The sequence below is a fragment of the Marmota monax genome, unplaced genomic scaffold (genome assembly GCF_021218885.2).
Source record: "Marmota monax isolate L192 unplaced genomic scaffold, Marmota_monax_Labrador192_F-V1.1 WCK01_AAM20220418_F8-fsc00090, whole genome shotgun sequence".
NCBI lineage: Eukaryota > Metazoa > Chordata > Mammalia > Rodentia > Sciuridae > Marmota > Marmota monax.
Genome location: NW_026695219.1, coordinates 4,928,718 through 4,956,009, shown reverse-complemented (window position 1 = coordinate 4,956,009; position 27,292 = coordinate 4,928,718). Strand labels below are relative to the sequence as shown.

At 35.6% G+C, this 27,292-nt stretch overlaps 1 protein-coding gene across 18 annotated transcripts in view; it reads right to left on the bottom strand.

Annotated features, from left to right (window-relative positions):
* Sdccag8 (SHH signaling and ciliogenesis regulator SDCCAG8) overlaps positions 1-27,292 on the bottom strand; it is a 245,983-nt gene that overhangs the window by 103,380 nt on the left and 115,311 nt on the right. For all 18 annotated transcript variants that reach the window (XM_058575172.1, XM_058575166.1, XM_058575165.1 and 15 more), the window contains one exon: positions 463-590. In XM_058575172.1, coding sequence (XP_058431155.1) covers positions 463-590 — 128 coding nt within the window. The remainder of the gene's footprint in view (positions 1-462; positions 591-27,292) is intronic.

Here is a 27,292-nt window from a genome sequence, read left to right as displayed (position 1 = left end):
TAGGCTTTTAGAGTAGCTATAATGTGTGTACTGTGGGAACTGTTCAATGCTATTCAGGAGACTCTAACTGTAAGCTCAGAGCATTTCCCGCAGAGCTTCTGATGCTATTTTCTTTATATAACATGTGTGCCTGAAAACCCAGCCAAAAACAAGCCCTTTGTTTTTCTACTTTGTTGTGGTCTCTCTCAGCTTTACGTTTCTTGAACACAGGTAAATAAACTCATAATCCAGATGGTGCAACAGATGTGAGAGCAGCACTCTGAAATCAACAGACAGTGGGCAATACTTTCCATTTTCTCTTTTAAACGCTAACTAATATGTAATTCGGAATCTCCGGTGTAGTTAGCATCTGCTCCCTTCGGCCAGCCAAAGGTTACAGGTGTTCCTGATGTCATTTCACAGTAAGGCGTGGGCCTGGCTTGTGAGCGAGTGCCCAGGCTCTAATCTTTCCTTACCACCTACCAGTTTTGTCATGCTGGGTCTCCATTTGCTGTATCTTCTGTGTCAGCTCCTGCTCTCTTTGCTGGGCCTGAAGGGCTTGGGCCTTTGCTTCATTACTGAAGCTCTGCTGAATGCTATCTTTTTCCAGTCTACAAAACAGAAAGGAGACATACAGAAATGTAATTTGCAGATCAACAGACCTCCATCACTCCCCTATGGACCATAGAGAGCCCATAGGTAGTAAATTGTGAAGCATAAGAGGACAACAATCTTTCCACAGAACCCCCACCCCAGAAGGGGGGCAATTCAAACGGACCTATCATACAATATGAATACACACCATAACTCCATCTGCACAAAAGGACACAGTTCTAAAAATTAAAATAAAATGATAAATGAATAAAGATATTGTATAACTGTAACTTTAAAGTACACATACCTTCCCCCCCCTCTTTTGTAACATTCTCACTTGCACTGTCAATTAATCTTTCATCCTCTGAATGGTCAGTATTTCCTGAAGATCTTGGAATTCTAGCAATAGTAATAACTTAATTTTTAGTTTGAGAAAAACTTAAAAATTTGTTTTTCTTTTTTTCTTTTTTATTGTATCACTGTGGATTGAATCCAGGGGTGCTTTACCAATGATGTACATTCCAGTATTTTTTATTTATTTTGAGACAGAGTCTCTCACCAAGTTGCCCAGGCTGGCCTTGGACTTGTAATCCTCCTGCCTTAGCCTCCCAAATTACTGGGATTAGGGGCGAATGCCACCATGCTTGACAATCAAAATCTTAATTCTTAAAATTAAGCTTTGTAGGCCCCTTCTGGTTTTCCTCCAAAACTTAAAATGGAATCTCAAATATAATACAGGAGACTATCTAGAGGCCAGTAAATGATTCTATAGCACTGCATAAATGTTTTCATTAAATATTTTCACACATCAGGCCGTATAATGTGAATATAAATATGAATTGAAAATGAATAACTTTCCTCAGCACTTCATAATAAAATTTATTTTGGGTCACACTGAAAGAAACTACAGGATGAAAAGCTTCTATAGTCAAAGATAATATCCCATCCCACTGTGATAGGATATTGACCTATCCTACTAGGTCAACATCCAATTACACTGGCTCTTAAATAAAGAAACTTCTTGAACGATTAGAACCTAAGCAATGCAAAGAACCTTATTACTGCAACATTGCAGATGAAGACACTGTGCATATGTACCATGCACGTGTGTCCACACACACACACACACACACACACACACACTACATTGGTTCTTCAAACTCTAAATATGAGTGTTATGAGGGTTTCCTTCAATTAAGTGACTTAGTTATTTCTATCTTCTGATCTCCTTGTGGGCATTTCTCATCCATGCTGTTTTAGTTTACTAATTGAGATATTTACTGACTAGCCTTTGCCAAACTAAAAATAAACAATTCCATAAAGCTATCACTACCAGTCTATGTACCGCTGTGGAACTTCAATTCACTGGCTTCTAATTATAAAGCAACATAAGGAAAGCCTGCATTGAAGTTGGTCAATGCATGTGGTAATGTTGTAGTGTAAAATTCCAGAATGAAAATACACCCACACCTCACTCAAATGGAATCATCAGGGGTCCATGCTAAATGTGAAATAAGGTCCCTTCTGGTACTTCTAACAACAACACCCCCCTGGATGTGGTCCAAGGTCTTGTCTCACACTCAGTTCCAAAGTAGTATATTGCAACAAATGGATAGTCAGACGAGGCTACTTTTTGCCTTTCCCATCACACCACGCATTTTCTGGCTATGGATCATTGCAAATGTTTCTTTCTCTTCCTGGATTGCCCCCGGCCCACCCATCCAATCCCCCTGTATCATTCATACTATTCCTTTAGGGCCTAGTTCAAAATTCTTCCCTCCTCTTCCCCATCTTTCTCTCCTAAGTAAACTATTCTTCCCTTATGACCTCAATATATGTTGTATACACCTGGCACCCTTCACGTTTTAATTACTGGTTTACATGTCTGTCTCCTTTTGTCATGCTCTACCCTGAGTCCAGCTCAGTGTTTGTCACATAGGAAGTGGGCAGTGAATGTTTAAAAATTGAATGTTTTTACACCCTTGACATGGGGATAGAAGAAGAATGCAGTCTTTAAATGAAACTGGAGAATCTAAGTCTCAGATGAGGAGGCGAACATTTTTCAGAGATGTTAGAAAAGAATGATTAGATGAGAATGGCTTTGCCAAGTAGAGATGGTCCTGCTAAAGGAATCAGTTTAAAAGGTACTATGGTCTCTTGGATCATGTTCAAGTCAGACCTCCAGCTAGAGCAGGGGCTACAGGTAGGGAGACCTGAGGATCTTAGTTCCCTAATAACTGGGTGACCATAAAATGTACTGTCCAAAACCAATATGCATTTAAGAGTGAAAAGGAATATTATTAATTAGAATATCAACTTAATGGTCATATCTGAGAATACCCATTGCAAACTGGGACTTACAGTTCCTCAACATACAGGGATTGTGAAATCTAACCATCAAGTTTTAGAATGAGAAGCTGCCTAATCACTAAAAAAAAAGAACTGTCACAACTGTAGTTCTCTTTATAAAATAAAACAATGTAAAAGACCCCTCTACCAACAAATGTTGTTACACCTTGTGTTTCTTGAATCCTTCCCCAATTTTCACACTACTTGATATACTACGCATGTTATTTATTATAAGATACAACCATGATATATTTCTAATATCCTACCTCCATCCACCTACCCTTCCCTCCTATATTGCTCCCTCTCCTTGCAGGTTCTTTCTGGCTTGGTAAGTTTTAAATGAAACCTCTGAACATTAGAAATGAAAGGAATTTCAAATTTGTTTCATCAAATCCTCTCACTTTATAGCTCAAAAACAACTACCACCGTGAGGACCACAAAGAATTTAAAATGCACTCAGAGTTTACACAGTGAATGCAAAGGTAGAATTAAAAATATTTTTATTCAGGGAAACTTATTTTATAATACTCTAGAGATAATGCAACAATGGATTAAAAGAATTAATATAAATCACTTAGGTATCCGAGGAAAGGACTACAGAAGAATTCAAATCAATCCATTAAATACTTATCATGACTATTATGTGAAACACACTCTGCAGGACATTGAGTCAAATAAAGATAAATAAGACCTAGTTCTTGTCCCTAGTAGGGAGTTCAAAATGGAGATTTTTACACACACACACACACACACACACAGAAAGAGAGAGAGAGAGAAAGAAAGAGAGATTAAATAGCAGATGGTAAAATGTTTACCAAGAAAAGTAGTACAAGAGGAAAAAAACTATCAAAGGATAGAAAACTGAGAGATCAATTCTAACTGGGCATGGGAGCCTTGGGAAGGATAGCTAAGCCAGTTACACCCAACTGGTTTTCTGTCAGTTCTGACTCAAAACATTGATGATTTATTTTTGTGGTACTGGGGAAAGAACCCAGGGTTACTCTACTACTGAGGGACATCCTCAACCCTTTTTATTTTTGATTTTGAGCCAGAGCCTTGCTAAATTGCCTAGGCTGGCCTCAAAATTGGGATTGTCCTGCCTCAGCCTCCTCGGTAGCTGGGATTACAGGTGTGCACCACCATGTATTGCTGATAACATCTTTTAACCAAACTTGTGGTTAGCCATATTTTACCAATCAAAACAAAAGTGATGGCAGTAAAGAAGACTTTCTTGGTATTTATTACAATGGGCTGAAGGATTTTTTCATAATGTCTGAAAAGTAGAAACAATCTAAATGTCTATCACTTGCTAAATGGATAAGCAGACTGTGGTACAGACTTACAAGAGCATGCTAGGAATACCAGCAATAAAAGGAACAAGTTGCTCTTACATACAATACTGAAATGAGCCTCAAAAGCAGTATGCTTAAAGGAGCCAGGCCCCAAGGACCCAAATCATATTTTATGATTTAATTTGCATAAACACTTTAGAAAAGTACTGGAGTGACAGAAAGAAGATCAGTGTTGCCAGGTCCTGGAGGAAGGGGAGGGACACAAGGACACTTTTTGAATTAATAGATATGTTCTGTATCATTCTGATGGTTCCATGACTGTATCACTTGTTAAAACACATGTAACTGCACACTTAAAATTTGTGACTTCTAATGTATTTAAATTTACCTCCATAAAGCTGATTTTTAAAAGGAGCAAATGTTCTAGCATAGAAACATCTATCTTTATTCTTCAAGTTATTCATATTACCTGTAGCCCATGCATGTACTGGCCATGACAATGTTGTCTTGGTAGAAGCACAGAATTAAAAGGAGTGAATCAGCACTCGGTAGGCCTCAAACATATACTAAATATACAATTACTTAGTCTTTTTTTCTATTTATAGTCTTGAGTGACTGTATTTTCTAAAAATGGCTGCAATGATATTTATCATCCCATTTTCCATATAATTTATTATTTTAAAACTTGCCATTTAAAAATACACACGTCAAAGAGCAAAAATGACTTTTTAGAGTTTTTTTTTTTAAATGCAGTTTGAATTTTACAATTAGATTGAGGGACCAAGAGTTTCTAATGATTTTAAAATTCAATAGTAAGCCGAGGTCAGGAACAATGACTGCATCAAGTCTGAGAACCAAGACCTTATAGTGGCAGTGACAAAGACACCCCTCCTATATGCTATGTCTCTCTATTAACCATTTTACTTAAGTCTGAAGTACTAGTATAAGACATATAACCCTTTGGGTTACAAGAGTACTTTGTGATAGTAGCCTATCTGCATGACAAAACTTGTGAGAGGAGGCTAAGGGTGTAGCTCAGTGACATAGTGTTTGCCTAACACATGTGAAGCCCTATGTTTGATCCCCAGCACCACACACATTAAAAAACAAAACAAAACAAAATACCAAAGAAATCTGGAGAAGATTTATAACATGCTTATGAGCTAAAAATCATTCTTGAAGGAATAGAGAAACAACAGGAAGGATCTCCCAGCTGTCTACTTATCCCAACAATGGTTAGTTTTACCGCATCAGTATGCTGAAAAGTATATAACAACTAGTTTCAGGAGTGGGCAGAGAAATCCCTCATTTGTTGATTCATCTGGTTTCAGCATAGAGATTTCCCACCATAGCCTGTTTTAAACTACCAAAGTGAACAACAAATTGGGAAGACATCCTCACAATCAGCTTTCATGAGCTAGTCCCAAATATTAGCAGACTTCTCCGCTGTAAAGTTATTGCTTTCTCTTTTATAATTAGTAAGTACTTTGTTGGAGGATGCTGAGACTATGCAAATATCATTCCTCATCAAACTCTCACCTACTAGTTTTACATCCAATGACTTTCTACTCTTTTTTTCTATTTATATTAGTTAATATCAACCTGTAAGGAAAAGCTTTCCTTTAATTTATTAATTTACTGATATTGCCACAGAGTTATGGGTTCTTCTTTCATTTAGTGTGTTATAATTCATTACAGTCATTATTTATTTGTAAATTCAATTTATCCTGGATTTGGGCAGTGGGGTACACTTCAAGCTGGTTCTGATGTAATATATCTCAATTATTCTTGTGCACTTTGTGGATTTTCATCCCAACAAGATGTTGTACTGTTCCTGATTCCAAGATGCAGCATTTGTTCAAGAATCTCTTTTTGCACATTTTTGTAGAGAATGGTATTTAGAAACCAAGATCCATCACTAGGTGGTGCTCATTGCCACCATGATGCTTCTAGGTTACCTTATACTAGATAATATTAGGCTAAGAATATACATATGAGTGTATAAATATAAGTATACAAATTTGAATATATGTATATATATATATACATTCCTCCTGAAATGTCCAACTATGATACATCATAGATAGAACCTAGTTTCCTTTATTTTCATAATTGTAATTTTCCTCCTCCTCAATAGTGAGAAATTTGACTCCTATTATTTTCAACATATTCATTCATTTATTCAAATTCAGAATACCCAGAAAGTATTTTCAAAATTGCTAATCTATGGAAGGCCATTCTACTAGTAACTAGAATTAAATATTTGCTTACAGTTTTGTTTTGTTTTTCTTCATTCTTTTTAAAAATGCATATCATTTACAGTTGGTTCTTTTTGTGTTCTAGAAAAATTATGTCTTGAGAGACAATGGAGAATTGGAGAAAGCTCACAGAGCTAGAGGGTCAGAGAAAGGAATCTACCTCCTTATTATCTATGTGACCATAGACAAGTAACTTTATTCCCTTAATACTGGGCTTCTTCATTCAAGCAAAGAAAAACAAAATCCTCTTAAAGAATTAATTATTTTAGTAAACTACTATTAATATTTACTATAAGTTCTTTTCATGTATTTTTTTATTTAAACCCTTTACCAACCCTACAAGGTAGGTTCCCTTATTATTTTCACTTTACATGTGAGAAAATGAAGGCCTAGAGAAATAATAAAATTTGTCTTCAGTTCCCAAGTTACTACAGGGTGTATATGACCCTAAAACTCAGAGTGAATTACTGTGCTTCAATCTCTTATTTATCAGAAAAGCAGAGAAATGAGAGAAAGTAAAAAAAAAAAAAATAACAAGACTCTTATTTCAATTATCCATATGTGTGTCATTTAATACATATATTATCCATGGTGAAAGGCAAATCCCAAGCTAGTTTCCTGTTTTTTCCTTCCCATTTGTCCCATGTGCAATTCGATCACTTCTTTCTACAAAGACACCATCAACTAGTTGCATCCTCCTCAAAGAAAGATATTGACCTTTGTAAAAAACATTGAAAACTACCAAAAACACATCTGCCTCAAGGTGGTCATAGACTCCTAGGAAAAATATGAGCATCTACATGGAATGTAAACACATGGAGAATTGGGACCTTTCTTCTGCTTACTAATGTATCCCAAGAGCCTGTTATATAGTTGTATGGTCCAAAAATATATATAATGGATAAAACTACAGGGCACTTAGGTTCTGTAATCCCTACCTCCTTGAGTTGGCAAAATGTAATGGCATTGTTCATATTTTCTAGAATAAACTGCTTCTATTTCTTTCAATGCAAACTATGTCAGAACTTTAAATGCAATGTGGAAATATGAGTTATCAGATCAGAACATGAGTCTACTAAGAAAGAAAGCAAAAACTGAAAAGAGGTCAACTGCTTTCAAAGGAATATATAAAAAGGAAAAATATTTCACAGAAACATCCCTAAAAATAATTTTCCCTCCAAAAGTTCTTATGTATGTCTAAAATAACTGGAAAACTTACCTTCAAGGCAAAGGAAGAGATGCTTGACTGGGTTTTGCCCACTTCTATTATTCTTGCTCAACTCACATTTACTTACACTTTTATTTATTTATTTATTTTATTGCTTCTGATACTAGAAATTGAACCCTTTGCTAGGCAAGTACTCTACCACTGTGTTACATCCTGGTCTTAAAACAAAACCATGGACTCTTACTATTGCCTCTTCCTCACATGTTTATGGTTTCTGCTTTATAAGGCACATTAAAATGCATTGACCTCTTTTCTTCCTAACAGTTCTTGGAGGCAGGAAGATGGAGCAGATATCCTTGTTTGACAGAAAAAACACTTTAAGCTCAAGGAATTAAGAGATTTGCTCAAAGCCACATAGCTAGCAAGTGTCAGAGTTGGAACCAAAACCTGTCTTCTCACTCCCAGTCCAGTGTTCTTTCCATTTCATGGCACAGCATCACATGAGGGGTCTGTTTAATCAAACAGTGTGATGCTCATTCATTCAACAAATACTTAAGCAACTACTTTGTGCCAAACACAAAAGTAAGGGGGTGTATATGAATGCAAGATACAGGGCATACCCCCCAAAAGGTTTATGACCTAGTGAATACAATGAATGAGTTTTCCAAAAAAGGACAGCTACAATAGTATGATAAATATTAAAACAGGGCCAAATTCCTGCTGTCATACAGGTAAGTAGCAAAGGATTAAAGAAGTAGCTGGGAATAGTGAGAGAGGCCGTTGGGGAGCTTAAAAACTTCAAGGCTTAAAATATGAGAAGTAATCTGCCAAACAATGATGCAAAAAAAAAATTGTGACAAGTGAAGTGGACAGCATGTGCAAAGACCCAGAGAAAGGAGACAGCTAGGTGCCTTTGGAAAACTGCAACAGTTCTGCCATGATTGGAGGCTGGAGTATATATGTTGTAGGGCAGCAGTGAGCAGTTGGTGGAGGGGAGATTATTGAAGAAAAATGAGACTGGAGATGGAGGCAGGAGCCAGAACTTGAATCTATTTTTAAGGCCCTTATCCTGAGGGAAATAGGGAGCCAATGTAAGGTTTTAAGCAGGGGAATGTTGTGATCACACCCATGCTTGAGAAAGATCACTCTGGCGGCAGTGTGGGGAACAGATGGGGAAGGGACAACATTAGAAGCAGGGAAAGCACTTATTACTACAGCAATAGTAAGAGCAATTTCTATAATGGTTTCTTTAGATATGGTAGATACCATAGGTAGACACTGAGACTGAACAGCCATAAAACACACATTTCACTAATTTTCAGCCTTAAATTCTTTTCAATAGCTCAGAGGTGCCTGAGGCAATCATTAAATGATTATAGGAGGCAAAATTCCTGTGAGCTAGTAAAGCACTCCTATATTTTACAGTACCATGTGCCCAATTCTACAGACTAAACAATAAGAACAAATATGCTATTACACAAAATAAATTAGATCATGACTTTGCCTTTGCATCTTCATACTGCCAAAAATTGAAATTTTCCATTTCTGATTTATGTAAATGAATGACTTTGATCCATTCTTGCCTTTCTTTTCTGAAAAATATCAGCTTATCTACATATTCCTAGTCATAATAATGACAACATCAAATTAGATCTTCTGCTATCAGTCAAATCAGATATCAGTAGATTCATTATACATTATAGTGGCATTTATATTACCTGTCAATACATTATAATTGTACAGATGATTGAAGAGCTTCCATTCTATTATTAAAAAGATTTAGAAATTAATTTATAGGACCTTTTACTATAGGATCTGATTTATAGGCTCTGAACAGGTTGGCTCCTTTGTGGATATCAAATTTGTTGAGAAATATACTATGGGAATGATGATTATCATGTATATTTTTATAATCTTATTTGTCAAGTATGATAGAGTAATGCTTTATTTATTTAGAATGTTGTGAGTGAGGTGTTCTAAATGAGAGAATTTTTCAAGTATGGACCCATAGAATGCTGACCATTTGCAGTAGAAATATATCTAAAATATATTAACCGTGTCTTTGTTTTCTTAAGAAAACTACACCAAATATACCAAACTCTTGTTGATACTGAAGGCTTGTAATTTAAAATAAGGTAGGCACTCTTCCTGCTGATATTTCCTCTGCTAGCAAGTTCTTAGTGTTCTTAGTTCTTAGTTCATTGTGTCTTTAAGTGCCTAACACAGTAACTAGAACTAGAAAGTACCTGAAAACATTTGTTACAAGAAAGGTCTCAGCTGCTTTTCTTAAGGAACCAAAACACACAGCTGAATAATGATCTGCTTATAATTTCTGTTGGTTGTTTTGCTATAATTTATCATCAGTTTTTTTTAACATCAAAAAGTAATTTTTTTTAGAGAGAGATTTTTTTAATATTTATTTTTTAGTTTTCGGTGGACACAACATCTTTATTTTTTATTTTTATGTGGTGCTGAGGATCAAACCCAGCACCCCGCGCACATGCGCACTACCGCTTGAGCCACATCCCCAGACCATGTTTTGTTTTTTTAACATCAAAAATCTGATGGGCTTAGTGATAGTCATTTGTTTCTTAAAAGAGTTTTTTAAAATTTGTATCTCAATTTATAGCTATGTCTCAAATGGCTAAAATACCCGTCTAGGGGCTGGGGATGTGGCCCAAGCGGTAGCGCACTCGCCTGGCATGCGTGCGGCCCAGGTTCCATCCTCAGCACCGCATACAAAGATGTCGTGTCCGCCAAAAACTAAAAAAAAATTAAAAATAAAATTAAAAAAATTCTCTCTCTCTCCCTCTCTCTCTCTTAAAAACTAAATAAATAAGTAAATAAATAAATAAATAACCCGTCTAAGTTTCTGTGAAGACTGTTGTAATAAAGCAGTAGAATTTTCATTATTTCTGAAATGAAACTTTCAACTTCTTTGCATACAGGAATTAGTGGTGTGTTTTCTATTGATTGGTAATAATAACAGTAGCTCATTTTTTCATTCTTTCTTTATTCATTCTAATTATTAGGTATATATGACAGCAGAATCCATTTTGATTCATTGTACACAATTGCAGCACAACTTTTCATATCTTTGGTTGTATACGATGTAGCGTTGCACCATATGTGCAGTCATAAATGCACCCAGGGTAATGATGTCCATCTCATTCCACCATCTTTCCTGGCCCCAAGCCTCCTTCCTCCGCTTCCCTCCCCTTTGCCCAATCATATTTCCTCCATTTTTCCCATCCCCCACTCCCCCATTATGGATCAGCATCCATTTATCAGAGAGAACATTTGGCCTTTGGTTTTTTGGGATTGGCTTACTTCACTTAGCCTGATATTCTCCAACTCCACCTATTTACCTGCAAATGCCATAATTTTATTCTCTTTTAATGCTGAATAATATTCCATTGTGTATATATACCACAGTTTCTTTATCCATTCATCTATTGAAGGGCATCTAGGTTGGTTCCACAGTTTATCTATTATAACAGTAGCTCATTTTTAAAGCTTGGTTGACATCTCTGTAACCTCTCCATTTCTGCACACAACTCTGGAACTGGAAAATACTATGTTTACAGATCAGAAAACTGAGCTGAGCCCAAGTTTTCAGATTCCTCATTCCGTATTCTTACTCTTTAAGTAAGAAAGCTATTATTCTGCTATGGTAGTTGGTTGGTCTTTATCAAAACATTTTGCCCTTTAGTTTTTTATGATTTAACATTATTTCTATTTGGCTTTGGAATACTTGCTTGTAATAATTCTTATTTATATTCTTAATGTATTCTACCTGTTTCCTTTGCTTCAGTGACATGAATTTGCTGGATTTTTCTCTTTGTCTAGCCATTTCTCAGTCTTTGTCCTTATCATTCCTACAGCTGCAGAGATGCCCTTTCATTTCCTTATGGCCTGCTTCTTCCTTCTTCTAAATCTATCTTCAAACTCATTCTCAAGGTACCTGAGGAAATCATGCCCTTAGAAAAGGAATATAAACTGGAATCCTAAAATACCTCCAAAAATGATGGCATACTTTCAACCATTCTCCCTTTATCCCACCACTGTCAGTAGGACTGGGTCACTTATTTTGACACAAAGAGGAAGAAATTTTGAGAACAGGCACTGGAATTGGGGCACCAGCTTGGGATGGAAGCCCCAATTCCTCCAAGCACTAGCTGTGTGCCTTAAATGAGTCAAATACCCCATGACCCAGTGTTCTTGAAAGAAAAATGACTATGAGGATACTGTATACAAATATTCTTAGTATAACAATGGCACATAGTAAGTTCAAAAATAGTAGTTGGTACCTTATTAAATTTATCATTAATATTTCCCAGAAGATGACTATTCAAAGAGAAACAATATCATAATCACAAAGATGAACAGCCTTGAGGAAAAAATAAAAATTTTCCTTGTTTACTGGTAAAAGCTACAGGGGGTAGATGGTATTGCACAGTGGATGTGAGTTTGGGCTTTGTACACACACAAACCCAGGCTTCAGCTCTGACTCCACCATGTAGCAACTATGTGATGTCAAAGCAGAACTTTATCTCAATCTCATATTATACAAAAGTTTTCTCATTCATTAAATATTATCAGAATTATTTGAAATGTTCCACATAAAGTAACCAGTATTGTCTAGCCTAGATCACCATTTGAAAGGTGTCTAAATTCAACTGATGGACTGACATCTAACTATTTATTTGTCAATTTTATTTTCAACAATTCTTAACATGTCAAGGATATGATGGTAAGATATCAGACTTGTTATAATATAATGCCATTACAGTTTCTTGTTCATCTGCTCTTCAAGTAATGGCTGGTAAGTGACACCTTCCTCTAACCTCCGCTTTTTCCTCTTCAAAGTGGTGGGTTTATCTGAAAAGGACTAACCAAAGTGAGTTCTGGCTATTGCCTCCAACATTAAAGAAAGAGCTGACATGCTTCTCTTGTTTTATTAAATTACTCCCATTGTTGTAAAACCAGGGTTTAGGTTCATGAGAATTTGACCACATCTACATTGGGCATGGTGGGAAAACTGAGTAACAAGTCTGTGGTTGTGATGGCTAGCTAGTACATCAGCCACTGGCCACATGTGGTTATTGAGCATTTGAAATTGGCTAGATTGAATTGAATTGATATGTGCTATAAATGTGAAATGCATTCTCAAGTGTGAAAACTTATGGGGAAAAAAAAGAGTAAAAAAATATCTCTAATAAGCTGGTACATTGATTACATGATGAAATAGTACTATTTTCTACATATTGGGTTAAATACCTTATTAAAGTTAATTATATCTGCTTCCTTTTACTTTTGAAAATATGGCCATTTGAAAATTTAAATTCCATGTGGATTGTATTTTGTAGGTTCCATTATATTTCTCTTAGCTCTAATTTAAGCAGAACTCCTTTGCCTATCTCTGTATAGTAAAGCATCATTTTTAATCCTGATGTCCCACAAATACAAATAGCCATATTGCCAAAAACTGCTAAATTAAATGCTTCACAAAGAAATCAAAGCTCATAATTATTATGAAAAGCAAAAACTAGTAAAATGACATTTTTAAACCTTGATAAGTTTCTCATTTAAGCCAGCCAATCATCATTATTTGAAAGGAGAAACAAAGGAAAATAATTCTGATAGAATACTGAGAATAGATAAAGCTGAAGTAGTTACATATTATACAAAAGTAAATGATAAGGCTGGGGGTGTAGCTTCAGTGGCAGAGTGTTTAACCTAGGATGTGTGAGGCCCTGGGTTATCTCTCTCTCTCTTTCACACATACACACACACACACACACACACACGCGCACGCGCGCACACGCACACACACACACATACACCCAAAGTAAATGCTAGTCCCCCCCATCAGATCTGGTTTGGAACAACTCTCAATATACATATTCATATTTAAAATGAAATTATAAACCATGGAAAAAGTTGTTCCATAGAGCCAAGCTGGTAAATTATAGAAAAAATATTCAATTGTGTACGTGGATTATAGATTACTAATAAGTGAATATAAACATAGTTAGAAAACTTTTACCATTTGATAGTCTATAATTTTTAACTGGAAAATAACAGATTCCCTAGGAATTTCTTTCCTTCTCCTCTAGTAATCATCCTCCTATAATTCATTATTTATTTTTAGTAAGAAACTAACCCTTTCAAACTTCATCTATAGGACCGAGTAGTCAATATTGGTCAATCAACCTGCAGCCAGTTTAGTAAACTATCCCAAACACCTGTTGAGTTAATGGGTTACCTTTGTAGTTTTCACTTCTTGCTAAACATTATCTGCACCTGGAGGAATACAAATAAGCCAGTGGATGGTTTCAAACTCCTATAAAAATTGCTGAAGTTTACTTGTCAGAAGAAATATAATTAGAGAATCCAAAAAGGAGGGGAGTAGACAAGCCAGGACCACAGACAGTAAGTAAGAATCCCAATTCCAGTCATCGTTATCATTATAAGATGGTTATTTATAGAATTCACTGGTGGAAGCTGCTTGAAATGATTATAAATTATAGGCACCTCCAAGTGTATTTGCAGAAAAATTAACACATTAGAGCGCTAAACTTCTCAACTTGTAGAGCTCACTGCCCATGAGTTGCTCCATTGCTTCAAAGTATGGGAAAGGATCCACAGAAGGGAGGAAGATTGGCATGCTGAGGGTTGAAGGAAAGTAAAATCTATTACAAAGTCTGATTTAGGGGCCCATACTTTAAATTGGTGCCAATAATTCCTGGCAGAAGATTGTCTAAAAGGGTTTATATATACAAGTATCCATACTAAAATCTTATTCCATTAAATCTTATTCAAATAATCATATTTTTTAAAGTGTCTAAATTCAGTTAAAAGACTGGCCTCTAATTATTTAAATGTCAAATTTATTTTCAAACACTATTAACACATAAAAGCTTAGTCGGGACAAATATGGAAGAATTTATTGTAAGGTGACTCTGGGAACTATCAGCTGCTCTTTAAGCAATGGTCAAAAAAACTTCACCACCTTACAGCCTCATTTTAGAGTACAGAGTAACTCTAAATGGAATGTTACCTACCTCCCTGTTCTTCCTGTGAACCACATGTGTGGTGTGAAGAGGGGAGAGGGAAGCAGGGGGTCTGATGCACTAATGAGAGACACAATAATTTTCTGGTCCTACCACTTAGACAAGTTTTTCTGAGAGTATATTCCCAAAAACTTGATTCCTCAGAGATATACAGAAATTTAATGGAAAAGTTCCCATACATAATATAAATATGAGAAACACTGCAAACTAAATTCCTTTCTGAGAGATGTACAATGTGCACAACATGATAAAGCCTCTGTGAAGCACTGTGATGAAGAAATGACCAGCTTGTTATAAATCTTTCCAAAAGAAATTGACCACAGAACCTATTTTTCACAACATCCACCCTAAGAGGAAATAGAGCATGATGGATAAAAGTGTAGTTTGAAGCCTGACAGCCTAGGCTTGAATCCCAACTCCACAACTTAGTAGTGCTGTGAGGTCAAGGTATTAATCTCTGTATACCTCAATTTTCTTATCTGTAAAATGGGGCTTACGGTAGAACCTATTTGGTAGGATTTGAGTTAATTAGGGTAATATGTCTGTCAATGAGAAAACAGTGTGCCTGGGGGAGCTGTCTGTATTACAATTTTCAGAAGGAGTGTTCCAAGGAATGCATTTTGCTATTTGTGAGCTAAAGCTCCTGTTTTTTTTTTTGTTGTTGTTATTATTGTTGTTTGTTTGTTTGTTTTTGGTTTGTTTCAAGAACTAGTGCCAAAGTTGAAAAAGAAAATACTTTTTGTTGCTGCAACAGGTTGCAAAAGACTTACACTGAGGATTTTAATTTATCATGTTGTGCACATTGTACACATTGACAAGCCATGTTACCAATGAGACCAAAAGAGTATTATGTAAAATACAGGAAAAGCACTAGACTTAGAGCAAGGAGATTGAGATTCTACCTCTTGCTGCCACTAAACAACTGCTGGTATTGGACAAATCACTTAACTTCTCTGCCTCTCATCTCTGACATATTACAATCAGTGGTGGACTGGATGAACAATTTCATTAATTATTTCATGGAATCTTTGAGTTAGAGTAAATTTAAAAATCTATATGCTGTTTTTTAGATATTATAGAAACTTGTGTATATATGTGTGTAAAATATAAACTTTACCTGTTAGGTTGTAAGATACCTGTAACTAAGAATCATGTCCTCTTCACTTAAAAAAATGTAAATAGTGCCTAGTACAGCTGGAACAGAACATGTGCTCAATAAATGTTAAATTAATACCTGTTCAATAGCAATCAAATGTTCATCCCTTCATTCAAAAAAATCTCAAGACTGCAAAAATATAAAGTACTATGCTGGATGAATATACTTTACATATTTCAGGGAGGTTATTAGTTCTACCTATAAAGAGCCTGAAATTTAATCTGTGGTATGAATATCAAATGATGATACTAATTATTGAGCTTTTTTAAAAAAAAACTATTACTGGAATTCCATAGTTCAGGTGAGTTTTGTTGTTATTTTACATAGCAGCATCATGCTAGTTGCATTATTATATAGAGCTATTCAGTAACTATGACAGAATAAATTACAAAATCAGTTCATTACAATTAAAGTACGTATATTCCAATCAATTTGAAGTAAAATTTTAGATGTATAATAGTTAGTGGATGAAAACTTCTAAACAAATGAGAAAGAGGGACATTTTGAAGGTCATTTTAAAATATGGTTTACTAATTTCCTTTCATTAGAAGAAATAACTTATTATTTTTCCTCCAAATTATAGTTGCATATAACCCTACCCAAACAAACAATAAAGAAACAAACAAGGGGCCAGAGTTGTGGCTCAGCAGTGGAGTGCTTGTCTCACACATGCAAGGCTCTGGATTCGATCCTTAGCACCACATAAAAATAAATAAACAAAATAAAGGTATTGTGTCCATCTACAACTAAAAAGATATTTTTTTAAAAAAGAAACAAACAAAAATGACAGAAAGTGTTTATATCCATCAATAATAGGCAGGAATAAACAAATATCTTCTATTCTGTTAACCAAATTCCAATTCTTAATATTCACTGACAAAAGCATGCCAGGGGTCATAGACTTTTCTCTTTAAACTTGAAATGTACCAAAACATCCAGTTTTGATTGAATGCAATCTATTTCATTCAGACTGCTCTGAGACAGAGAATGTGAGTATAGTACTAATTTAATTTACTCTGTGTATTTAATACTTGTGAAAATGTGCAGAAACTTTTGTGGATAATTTAATAGGTATTTAAAACCTCAAATAATTATTCGTTTTCATTGTTTTCTTGATGATTGCCTCCTAATAGCTCCTCCTTCAATGACATCTCCTTGTTGATAATGCAGGAAACTTTTCAAGGATAGTGTAGAAGACAATGGTCTATATAAGGGGCATGCACGATGTTCCCACACAGAGTTTTAGCAAGGATGTCTTCTGTTTGAAGAGCAGAAAGTTTCATTTTAATGGGTCTAAGAAAATGAGAAAGTCCTCTTTTATTGTCCTATTGTACACTGTTCCTATTGCAAATTGGACTTCAGTTTGCAGGTGTCTGCCTGAAGGCAGGTCACTGAAAGTCAGTGAAAATCAGTCCAACCTCAGCAGCAGAAATTAATCTGCAAGATCATGGCAGACATATATTTTAAAGAGCATTCTTCCCACTGAAATAACCACACCGGACTTCACAAAATGAACAGAGATTCAAAACAACAAAAGCAACCAACAGCATCTATTCTAACACTGCAAATTTCTTAGATATTACAGATGTCACCCAACAGTGCATGCATTTGCTTCCCATATGTGAACAAAACTGAGGCATCACAAGATAAATTTGAATGGAATGTTAACCTTCACTTTAAATTTTTTTCTTTTCCTAGCTGACGACACAATTTTAGTATTATCACAACGGAGCTTCTGGCTGGAAAAAAATTAAATTAATGGATGGATAAAAAAAAAGCACAGAAACTTAAAAAAAAAAATAAACAACTTTCAAATATCTATACTTGATGGTGTCAAGAGCCAAGATGAATGTATTTCAATTGCAACTTCCAAACTAAACTCACAAATTACTACCATTATGCTAAGTGTTAGCTACCCCACTGTGCAGTTTTGCTTTGTGAATTTTTACCTTCCTCTATGAACACTTTTAGCCACTGATCGCACAGCCTTTCAATGTTTTCTGCCTTTTCCTTTAAATAAACTGGCTCTGGCTCCTTCCATCTGGTTCCCCTTCCGTCAGCAACCCTGCACCTGTTCACACCTCCTCTCCTGTTGGATTCCACTGAACATTTCCTCCTCTGCCAGGGCTATTCTGGCACTCGCAACCTTTCTGTCATTCAATCCATCTGTCAGAAGTGAACTTTGTTTACCGCAAGCTTCTGCTTTCTTCTTCAAGAAGTAAAGCCCCTCAAGGTCATTGTCAAATGAACTGTCGGCATGGATTTAAATCCTCTACTGCTAACCAGCAGAAGATGAAATTCTGTTGTGTAATGTACTTGTGAAAATTACTTTTGGGTTCGGGAAGACAATAATTTGGAGTCAAAGTAGTAAGACATGGTGTTTTAATGATCATTTGTAAAACCAGACAGCTGATATGTATTTTCTTCATGTGTGTCTGCACTTCTTATTATATTGAGCATGAACTATATGCATAAGCAGCAAAATAAAAGTTTTAAAGTGAAATCAAAATAACACAAACAAGTTTACACTATGTAAAAATTGCTTCATACTATACAGCATTAAGTTGAGGAATAAATATTTTCACTAATGAATTAGCCAAGGGAGAGAGTATTCCAATTAAGAAATTTTACACTGAAAGGCTTAAAATGTACAAATATGTACCATTTCAATTATATGCTATAGATTAACACATAGCTCTATTACTGCTTTGAAAGACTCAAACCATAATATACAAATTAATTCATGTGTATTTTAAATTCCAACATTTAAAAAATAAAGTTTTGCTTAAATAATGGCCAAATATATGCTGCCAAGCAAACATACAATCCATCTAAAGAAATATAAGTTGTACTAATAGATAAGTTCTATAAAAAAAAATCAGCATATAGAAATTAGGTGAAAATTTTATTCTCAATTGATTGTATTTTCTGTCATGTATAGCTATCGAGTACTCATTTTTCCTTTCATAAATCAGATGAAATCACTTATGTTGAATTATTTACCATTATTTTAGAAAATTATAATCATTAGAAGGAAAAATCAATGATTTAATTAAAATTTCTTATAAAAAAAGGGGAAGATTATTTTGTAGGAGAAAATATGTGTCAAAAATTTAACCAAATGTACCGTTATAAATGTGAACATAAATGGGATTTCATTCATAAGGCTGCTTTTATATTTTGTAGAATTATCCTAAGATTTAATCTTATTGTATATGCTTATATTAAATAAAATTAATGGTCTTTAAATTAAAAAAAAATTTAGGAAAAACAAAAATTAAAGCTTTTATATAAATTCAATATATAAAATTGAATCAGATTTTATTAATAAAAGCAGTCTAGAAAACATAGAATTTAAAATTTGAACTTAAAGTTCAAATTGATTCATAATTATAATTTGTTAAAAAATTCTATAAAGGCAATTTTTTAGACATGTTAAAGAAAATTATTGTGAGCTAAATATAAAAACAAAAGGAAAAATGACAGCTTAAAATTTAAAGTGCAGAGACACTCTTTTTAGCTGTAATTTCTTTTTTAAAAAACTAACCTTCAAAATACTGTATGTCATAAAAATCCTTCTTATGTAATGTATACTGTAATTTAATCTATGGATTTTGAACTTAAAATATGCATATTCTTTTAATCTTTCTAAACATAATTTCTAAGTAATTTGTGTTCATGTGGAGAAAATTCCAAAAAATGTCAGTTAATTTACCCAGCAAGTTTGCTACTACTTTTCTGATTTTTTTTTTCTGTAATGTAATCTGTGCTTGATAGTAGTTTGGTTACCTGGATCCCTGCTTTTCAATGTCATTTATTGAGAGTGTGCTGGTAATTTGATCACTTCCGTGGTCTGATTTGCTATTATGAAAAGAAAGAAACTTTAGCAAAATGCTAGTTTAATAGAGGTTGCTCAAATCACCATGAAGGAATTTTTCTTTCTTAGTAAACTACGTTTCCAAGACACACTGGTAGCCTTATTTTGGAAAATTGGTATGATAAGAATATAAACAAATGAAAAAACACTCAATTTTAACATCATTTACAGTCACACACGGATGCATGAATGCTGATACACACACATACATTTTACACACAGACACACACACACACACACACACACACACTCTTTCCCTTCCATAAATACGTAAGAAAAAGAAAAGGGAAATAGCATCATGACTACTTTTACAGATGGAGTAATTCAGGAATTTACAGAATACAAATATTTACTTAATGTATAACATGCTTATTTTATCTTTTAAAGAGAAAAAAAAAGTATAGTTTGACAAAAACACCTGAAACACAAATTTTACGGGGGGGCGGGGGAGAGGCATTGAAGTAATGTTGCCAGGTTACCCCACAAAAGAGGAAAGCCGTTTCTAAGGGCACTGCTAGGTGAAGACAAGAACTGATGTCGTTCACATTCTTTAATACCAGTTTTCCTAAAACAGCATATGGATGTAGGATGGAAGGTAAAACATTTAAACTCCTTAATAAAGAACTGACCTTAATTTTTCTACATTCTGAATGACACTAGCAGGTCCGCTTTTCTAAGAGCCACAAATGATGAAAATACTATTATTTTTCTCTGGTTTATTGTTTTTGGTTTGCAGATAAATTCATGATGTCTTTTAACAAAAGAGGATATTCATTTTTCCACCCCCTTCCTCAGTTACCTTAAGACAAGACCTTCTTTCAGATGTGGAAATATTTTCAGGACTGCAGGACAAAGAACTGAGACATTTCACAGGGTTGATCAAGGGGGAAATGGATTTGCGAGATTCTGTTAAGAGTAAGAAGAGACTAAATGACAACTTTAAATCTGCCACAATCATTTACTAATGTGCTGCTATATCAAATAAGTCTAATTTTTTGACAGCACCAAATTAGATTTATTGCAGAAACTGCTGCATAAATAGCATATGGCTATGTTATACCACCTATTTCAAATCCTGGTAATGTTTCCCCCTCCCGCTTCAAAATGAATAAATTGAGCCAAGCTATAAACCTTCTGCAGAAAAAGAGAAATACACAAGTTCGAAAACAGATGTAGGAGATCTGGATTTCTTTGTTAAAGTCACATTTTTAGCTAGAATGTCCCTACTCTATATGTAAAAAGCCATGACTTCTTAATAAGTAGTTAAATTTAACATGTCAGTTTTTCATTTCTTATGAAATAATTTAATTTAATCTTTGTTTAAGTTTTTTTTTTTTTTTTTTGGCTCTAAATTGTGCTTGTATTTTGATGTTCCATCCACAGTTAACATGGGAATATAAAGGACAAGTAGCTCTGAATCAAACACAGCTGAAATTAGGTTATGAAGATTATTAAGTAGAAATGCATGTATCATATGGTTGTTTTTAGCTTTCGTTTGTGGAGGACATATGTGGTAGAAATCATATCAAAAAGTCTTATCTAATTTTAACTATAGTCTTCATCTGCAAACTCCTTGATGCATAAAATATATAAAGTGATCATTCCATTTGCCACACCATATATGAGAACGGCAAAGCCATACAAATAGTAAAAATCAGAGTTCGAAGCTGGGATTGAACTCACACAACAAATTCAGAGATGGACAATTGTTCCTTTTCGGATCTCTCCGCTAACACCCAACACCCCCTAACCCAAGTTTGACACAATTCAACTCAATTTTCCTTTTTGAACAAAAGTTTCAGTTCTTCTGTAGATGGGAAAGGCATTGCAAGGTCTTATCTCAGACCAATGGGCACACCACTGCAAACATCATGGCACTCGGCTACCCCACAGACTCCCTCTCTGTGGTCAGTCTTCCCAGCTGCCCTATCTGTTACTGTCTGATTAGTTCTGCTAAGGAGCCCCTCCCCTGCCAGCTTTCGGTGCCATCTGTTCTACACAAGATGGCTGCTGCCCAGCAACCTCACACTGCCCTCCTACCTGGCACCCGGCTACCATCCTTACCCCAAAGTGCTAACACAGGTTCTCACTGCTGGCAGAGTCAGGATTTCATTACTACTACTTTGACAAGTGCAGGGTTGTTTGTAATTTCTCTTTTATCCTGATTTTGATTGTACAACCACCTCCCACTGATTCAGTTTGCTTCAGTTTTGTTGCTCACAGATTTTACTCTCCACATTAATCTCCCTCTGGCATGTTACTGCATCTGTTCCCTTTTTTATTATTAATTTTCAAATTCCCACCATTTTTGACAAAAAGGAGGTAATCTACACTCTGTTTCTGCCCATTTCATTTTCTTTAATTTGGAAGATAAGTATGAAAGCATGCCAAAGAAGTTAATTCTCCGTTAACAGTTTATTTTCTGGCATCCCTAAGCCTTTGTATATGAAAAACAGATAGGAATAAATGTTGACTGAATCACAACAACATAGTTGCAACGATTTCTGAATTTAATGAAAAGCAAACATATGAAACAGCATCTAAAAAGTTTATTAGTTACACGAGTTGTCTCATGCTGTCATTCTTCCTTCTACTTTTAACAGATAATTCTTTGTGCAAATTGGTCTGGGTGCAGTATCTGAATTTGGACTCCTCTACAATTCTGACATGGGCTCTCTTTTCACTGTAGATGAATTTTATTATTCCATAATATAATTATCATCTTTCCTCAGCCCAAACATTGTTGACTAATTCAATAGTGAATGATTCTGAATAAATGTCTGGTTTCAGAAATAGGTTAAGAATAGAGATTTGCTATCAGTGCAACAAAGCAGAACTTAAAGGGCCCCTAGGTTGCAAGAGCTGCTTCCATTAGATATTGTTTTGACAGAGTTAATATAAAGAATACCAAGATGGTTTTCCCTCTCAAGACAAAGACGACCACTTAACATTTAGAAAATAGGAAAAAATATAGTTAACAATATACTCTGTCCCTAATTTGTCAAAATCATAACCTTTCCAAAAAGGATGGAATAATATGATCATACCTTCATGTGACCTGAAGTTTTGTAGATTGATTAATGCACTGTGACCCTAATTAATTTATTTTATATGAATGCATACTATATTCATATTATTTACATGAATTCATATTAGAAACACTGGAGTCCTTGACTAGATAAGCAACACCTCAGATTTATAGAACCCTTAATGTGTTAAAATTATTTTACATACTTATTATATATCCTCAAAAACACAGCAAAATTTGTAGGAAATAAAGTATGACAGGAAATTTTCCCCAAGTGACAGAAGATAATCAGAAACAGAACTAGGACAAGTGTCAAGATCTAGCAATGCCCAGCTTGATGAAACACACTTCAGATCAGTTACTAGAAAATGGGAAGGTGACAAAACCCACTTTTAACGGCTCATCTTGGATACCCACCCCTAGACCCCTATGCATATTCTAATGGTAACTTGTTACTTTATTTTGCATACTTTTTTTTTGTTAGTAAAGCTATATATGTAATAATTCTTCTTCTAACTCTGAGTATATTCTTTTGCTAAATATTCTGGTCAGAAACAGGCTTCTTGAAGTTACACATAATAAAGGGGTCAGAAGGACACACTGCTTATTCACAGCAGCCTTCTCTGAAGAAGAAATCCTTCTGAGACCTGAGCAGACTTGTGGGCACTTCTCTCCATCCCTAGGCTTGGTCAAGGTAGGAGCTGATCAACTCTCTCCCAGGTGACCTTGTGCCTGCTGGGAAGAGGCCACACAGAGCCAAGGTAGAGCAGAGATGTCCTCTCAGTTAGATGTCGGCTTTCCGGGCTGTTAATAAACATTTACTAACCTATTTAGTGCCCACTCTGATTTACTAGATTGACTATATCCCTGCTTATTTGACTTACAGAGTAGTAGCAATAAGAAAATCACTTTTACTTGAAATGAGACCTACCATCAGATGGGTCACTGAGGAGATGGAATATTCTCCAAGTCCCTTACTTTCTCAGGATCCTTAATGAACTTTGGTTTATCAAGCAGTGATTCACTGTATGACATACTCAGGGGTACACGGAAACACTGAATAACAAACAAGGAATGCCTAATAACTGACCTGGTGATCCCATCCAATTAGGAGGCTGTGGTTAAGAAGAAATTAACCATCATTAAAATTAATGAGTTTTTTTTCCTATAATCCTTTTACCTTAAAGTAAGATTGGAGACCAGGACTTTGTTTTAGGAAAATACCAGGATTTAGGATTACTATGTAACAATTCTAGATTTTTGCCTTTTTTTTTTCCTTCTAGTTTCATTGAACTTTATGCTCATTGTTGTTGAGTCAGGAAGTGGTGTGGGCAATACTTTCTCAGTTTTCCTCTGGGCTTCTTCAGAAAATGAGTTGGCTGCCATTGTCACCATGCTCCAGGCTGTGGGCCTGTGTAGCAGGGGAGAAGAGTGCATCCCCAGCGTAGATTTTCATTGCATACACATTTGGGCTTTGCAGAACTAAGAGGAATGAGCCAGGGAACGTTAAGCAGAACCTGCAGACACACATTTCCTGGCAGCCTCTGATTCTAACCTCTCCTGCCCCAGGCCTCACGGAGACTAGGGCGTCTAGCCTGTCAAACAGGTGGAGAAGAGCCGGCTCAGGCAGTGTGGTGTCCACCAGAGAAAAATGAAATGCTTTTTCTTTCCTGGCTGTCTGACAGTCTGTTTTCTCTGATACTGAGTGGGGGAAGGAAAAGAAGATGCAATTTATAACAGCACCAAGGCCATCTATTTTGAGCCTTGAAGATGTTGGTTGCACATATATCCATTTAAAATTATTTTTGACACGTTCTCTGCTTAATTTATTCATGAAAGGAGTACAAGAAAAAATAAGCTTAACTTTTAAATGGAAACTTTAGGCTAAAAATTCTTGAATAAAACTCAGGGGGAAAAAAAAGAAAGTTCACTGTGGAAGAGCAAGAATACATGTTAATGTTATACTATCCTCTTCAAATGAACAGAACTAAAGTTTGCTTTTTGACCTAAACTAATTGATGAGCACAGATCCTTCTTAATTTTCCCCAACAATGAAGAGCAGAGGCAAATTTATTCCACATTTATAGAGAACCTGCTAAATGCCTGATGCCATACTTGGTCCTGGTGACACAGAGATTAAAAAGACCTGCTTCCTGGCCCATGAACTGAGATTTTACAACCCCAGAAGTCTTTCCATCTAGCTTTGAAATATGTTTTTACACTTCTTTGTGACTGTGGCATCTGATGAACCCAGTTAAAGCCCAGCCTACTCTCCTCCCTCCCTGCTGTGTGGTTTCAAGCTTCACCTTGTATCACTCAGTTTCCTTAGCCATAAGGGCTCCATGTTAGGACTGAGAAGCAGAGCTTCTCAAACTTCTTGTAGTCAAAGGTCAGTTTGTTCATTTGTTTCTTCTAATCCTTTGCAAACCATCAGTTTTGTAAAATGCAATACAAATTAATTATATACTAGAAAAATCTAAAAAGGTACTCCTCAAGAAAGGTTCACTGATAAAGCTTGGGAATTGCTGTGATTTAAAATAGATATAGGATTGAGAGGTGTTGTTCAGTGGTAAAATGTGTGATTACTATGATCATGGCCCTGGGTTCAATCTCTAGCACCAAAAATAAAATTTAAAAAAATTTAAAAAATAAAATTGATATGAAACTTTCCAAATACTTAGTTTCAACTTTTGCACTTATCTTGTCACAGATTAAACTGTCATGAACCATATCTCATATAGCACTGCTGTAGGGAACTAGGTACAGTGTTCAATATTCATCTATGCATTCTTTTTTAAAAATATTTTTAATTGTAGTTGGACACAATGCCTTTATTTTATTTACTTTTATGTGGTGCTGAGAATTGAACCCAGCACCTCACACATGCTAGGTGAGCCCTCTACCGCTGAGCCACAACCTCAGCCCCCATCTATGCATTCTTTACCTCTCACTTTTTATATTCAGAGAGTTCTTTAAATAAAATAACAAAGTATACCTTTGAAGGACCAACTTTGCCTCTGTGAACTCAAAACATGCTAGTAATGGGGAATATCAGGCTGTTAACATGAACAGAGAAGATTCTTTTTTGGTGGTACTAGGGATTGAACCAGGGGCACTCAGCCACTGAGCTACAATTCCAGACTTTTTAGTTTTTACTTTGAGACAACAGTGTCTTGCTAAGTTGCCCAGGCTGGTCTTTAACTTGGCATATCTCCTGCCTCAGTCTCCTGAATAGCTGGGATTACAGGCATTTACCACCACAGCCAGCCATGAATTTGTATTTTTAAAAACAACAGAGGCAAAAGAACAGACACCTGATACCCTGACACCATTTCCCTAGTAAGAGTACCTTCCCTGCCTTAGTTTGATTGTCCTCTTGCTCCCTATGGTACACCGAGGCTGCTGGCCACAGCATCCAAAAGGCCATGTGTGTATGTGCCTCCAATTGCTTGAAATAGGTGATCCTGGAACTGATGGTCTTGAAATTGGAAGTGGAGAACCTAGGAAGTCACATTCATAGTTTAAAATCAAAGGCATCTCCTCTATGTTCAGTTTCAGACTGGATGGTATAGAAGAATCTGACAGAATGGGCCAACATTCAGACAGAAGTGGAGTTCTGCTATGGAAAATTATAATTTGACAGCATACTTGAGTCTTTGGTATAAGAAATCCTAAGGCCTGGTACACCTGGACTCTCCAGAGTCTGATTATTAAAAAAAAAAATCAATTCCCAGTTTTGCAGGGAGTTTCTGATACCTCAGCCAAAAAGTCCTGACTCATACTGGTAGTCAGAGACAGCAAACAATTAAATTCGAGAGTATTTACAGGGCTAGGAGCATAGCTCTGTGGTAGAACTCTTGCCTAGCATGCATAAGGTCCTTGATTCCATCCTCTGAACCACAAAAGAAAGAAAGAGGGGTGGGGGAGGAATAGGGGAGGGAGGGAGAGAGAGAATGAAGGAATTTACTATAATTGCTATGTGGAAGCTAAATGTACTGAATGTTTTAGAAAGGAAGCCTTAATGACCTCTCCCCAGTTAATCTGCTCATAACAGGATAGCCTTGTGACTACTCTGCTGTACTCTTTTCTCCATTTCAAAAAGATATAAATACTTATTTCCTATATCTCTAGGTGAGAGGTCAGATCTTCCTATTAGGATCACAAAAGTAGGTCACAGCATAATACTCATTTTATGTCCCCCCCCCCCCACTTAGATTCCTGCCCTGAGAAGTTTTTAAGTATATTCTCATCCAAAACATGTAAAGGAGAAATAAGAATGTTAAAGGTAGTCATTCTGAAAGAAGAGGAAGCCTGCAGGTTAATGGCAGTTCTGATATCCCTTCTGCAAGTAGGACAATTAGAGTTTTAAATCCTCTGATAATTAAACAAAACTCAGCTTCCTGCAGAAGTTCCTTCCAGATCAGATACAATAAAAGTATGCAAGATTTGAAAAAATGTTTTTCAATACAGATATTATAGGTATCTGAAAGAGTATCTGCCTCCATAAGCAGTTAA